General features: G+C 69.8%; 1 protein-coding gene across 1 annotated transcript in view; it reads left to right on the plus strand.

Annotated features, from left to right (window-relative positions):
• The window catches only part of SSPO (SCO-spondin), a gene marked incomplete at its 3' end in the record, with an annotated part of 56,026 nt that overhangs the window by 25,585 nt on the left and 27,635 nt on the right, over positions 1-2,806 (plus strand). The window contains 2 exon segments of the mRNA XM_026048938.1: positions 27-227; positions 1,741-1,907. Coding sequence (XP_025904723.1) covers positions 27-227; positions 1,741-1,907 — 368 coding nt within the window.

The following is a 2,806-nucleotide window of genomic DNA, read 5'->3' on the forward strand; positions in this document are numbered from 1 at the left end:
CGCACGGGGGCGGCGTTCGCCGCGAGCCCGGACTCGAGCGCGGGCCGCGCTGCCCGCGGCGGCGCCGGGGGGCTCCGGGCGCCCCGGCCTCAGCGTCGCCCTCCCCGCCACGCTGGAGACCCCCCGGCCCTCCACGGGGCGCCCAGTGCCCGACGTGGCCGCGGTGACGGTGACCACGGCCCCTCCGTCCCGGGGGGCTCCGCTGGGGTCCCCACACACACCTGCGGGTGAGGGGGGCAGGCAGCGGGGCGCTGGGGGGCGGGCAGCGGGTTAGGGGGCAACTGCAGGGCCAGGCATGAGACGGGGCACAGGGAAACCCCCCTGTTTGGTGTGGGCCGGGGGCTGTGGGGCTGGAGTGCTGTGGGGCTGGAGTGCTGTGGGGCTGGAGTGCCGTGGGGCTGGAGTGCCATGGGGCTGGAGTGCTGTGGGGCTGGAGTGCCGTGGGGATGCTCCAGGGATGCTCTACGGGTGCTCTGGGGGGCAGGATGCTCCAGGGATGCTCTAGGGATGCTCTAGGGGTGCTCTGGGGGGCAGGATGCTCTGGGGGTGCTCTGAGGGTGCTCTAGGGGTGCTCTGGGGGTGCTCTGGGGGGCAGGATGCTCTGGGGGTGCTCTAGGGGTGCTCTAGGGGTGCTCTAAGGGTGCTCTAGGGGTGCTCTAGGGGTGCTCTAGGGGTGCTCTGGGGGGCAGGATGCTCTAGGGGTGCTCTGAGGATGCTCTGGGGGGCAGGATGCTCCACGCACAGCCAGCCCTGTTCCAGGGGAGTGTTGTGCACTGGGGTGCTCTAGGGATGCTCCAGGGGTGCTCTAGGGATGCTCTGGGAGGTTGGGATGCTCTGGGGATGCTCTATGGGTGCTCTGGGGATGTTCTCGGGGTGCTCTGGGGATACTCCGGGGGGCAGGATGCTCCGTGCAGACCCAACCGTGTTCCAGGGGGAGTGTTTTGCACCAGGATGCTCTAGGGGTGCTCTGGGAGACAGGGATGCTCTAGGGGTGCTCTAGGGATGCTCTAGGGGACAGGGATGCTCTAGGGATGTTCTAGGGGACAGGGATGCTCTAGGGGTGCTCTAGGGATGCTCTAGGGATGCTCTGGGAGACAGGGATGCTCTAGGGATGCTCTAGGGGACAGGGATGCTCTGGGGGTGCTCTGGGGATGCTCTAGGGGTGCTCTGGGAGACAAGGATGCTCCAGGGATGCTCTAGGGGACAGGGATGCTCTAGGGGTGCTCCAGGGATGCTCTAGGGGTGCTCTGGGAGACAGGGATGCTCTAGGGGTGCTCTGGGCATGTTCTGGGGGTGCTCTGGGAGACAGGGATGCTCTAGGGATGCTCTGGGAGACAGGGATGCTCTAGGGGTGCTCTGGGCATGTTCTGGAGGTGCTCTGGGGCACAGGATGCTCTAGGGGTGCTCTGGGGGTGCTCTGGGGGTGCTCTGGGAGACAGGGATGCTCTAGGGGTGCTCTGGGGGACAGGGATGCTCTAGGGATGCTCTAGGGGACAGGGATGCTCTAGGGGTGCTCTGGGGGACAGGGATGCTCTAGGGATGCTCTAGGGGACAGGGATGCTCTAGGGGTGCTCTGGGGGTGCTCTGGGGGTGCTCTGGGGCACAGGATGCTCTAGGGGTGCTCTGGGGGTGCTCTGGGGAGCCAGGTGCTGTGGGGAGCCCTGGGGTTGCTTTGGGGGGCTCTCGGGGGGCTCTCGGGGGTCCCGCCCGCGGGGCTGCAGCGAGCTCCGTGCCCCCCAGGCTGGGCCGCCCCCCCGGCCTGGCGCCCCGCCTGCTCCGCCAGGCAGTTGTGGTGCGGCTCCAGCGAGTGCCTGGCCGCGGCCAAGCGCTGCGACCTGCGCCGCGACTGCGCCGACGGCTCCGACGAGCGCCGCTGCGGTACGGCGGGCACGGGGGCGGCCACGGCGGTACGGCGGGCATGGGCGGGGGGCAGCGCCTGTGGTACCGGGGGGGCCATGGGGCAGTGCCTGCGGTACTGGGGGTGCTGTGGGGGGCAGCGCCAGGGGTACCCGGGGGCCATGGGGCAGCCCTGAGGTACCAGGGGTGCTGTGGGGCGGGGGGCAGAACCAGTGGTACTGGGGGGGCCATGGGCCGGGGGGCAGTGATGGTGGTACCGGGTGGGCCATGGGACGGGGTCAGCGCTGGTGGTACTGGGGGTGCCATGGGGGGCAGCGACGGCGGTACCGGGGGTGCTGCGGGGTGGAGGGCAGTGTCGGTGGTACCAGGGGTGCCGAGGGAGGCAGAGCCGGGGGTACCAGGGGGCCATGGGGCAGGGGGCAGCACCTGTGGTACCAGGGGTGCCATGGGGGGCAGCACCAGCAGTACTCGGGGTGCCGCGTGGGGCAGTGCCCGTGGTACCAGGGGTGCCGTAGGGTGGGGGACAGTGCCAGCGGTACCAGGGGTGCCATGGGGCGCATTGCTGGCGGCACCAATGGTGCCACGTGGGGCAGCGCTGTGGGTACGGGGGTGCCACGGGGGACATCACTGTGGGTACGGGGGTGCCATGGGGGGGCAGCTCCTGCTGTACTGATGGTGCCATGGGGGGGCATCGCTGTGGGTATGGGGGTGCCACGGGGGACATCATCGCTGTGGGTGCCGGGGTGCGGTGGGGCGGCAGCGCTGTCGGTACCAGGGGTGCCATGGGGGACATCACTGTGGGTGCGGGGATGCCACGGGGGACATCATCGCTGTGGGTACCAGGGGTGCCACGGGGGACATCACTGTGGGTATGGGGGTGGCATGGGGGACATCATCGCTGTGGGTACCAGGGGTGCCATGGGGGACATCACTGTGGGTACGGGGGTGC

This window comes from Nothoprocta perdicaria, unplaced genomic scaffold (genome assembly GCF_003342845.1).
Source record: "Nothoprocta perdicaria isolate Ctin4 unplaced genomic scaffold, notPer1 scaffold_588, whole genome shotgun sequence".
NCBI classification, from domain to species: domain Eukaryota; kingdom Metazoa; phylum Chordata; class Aves; order Tinamiformes; family Tinamidae; genus Nothoprocta; species Nothoprocta perdicaria.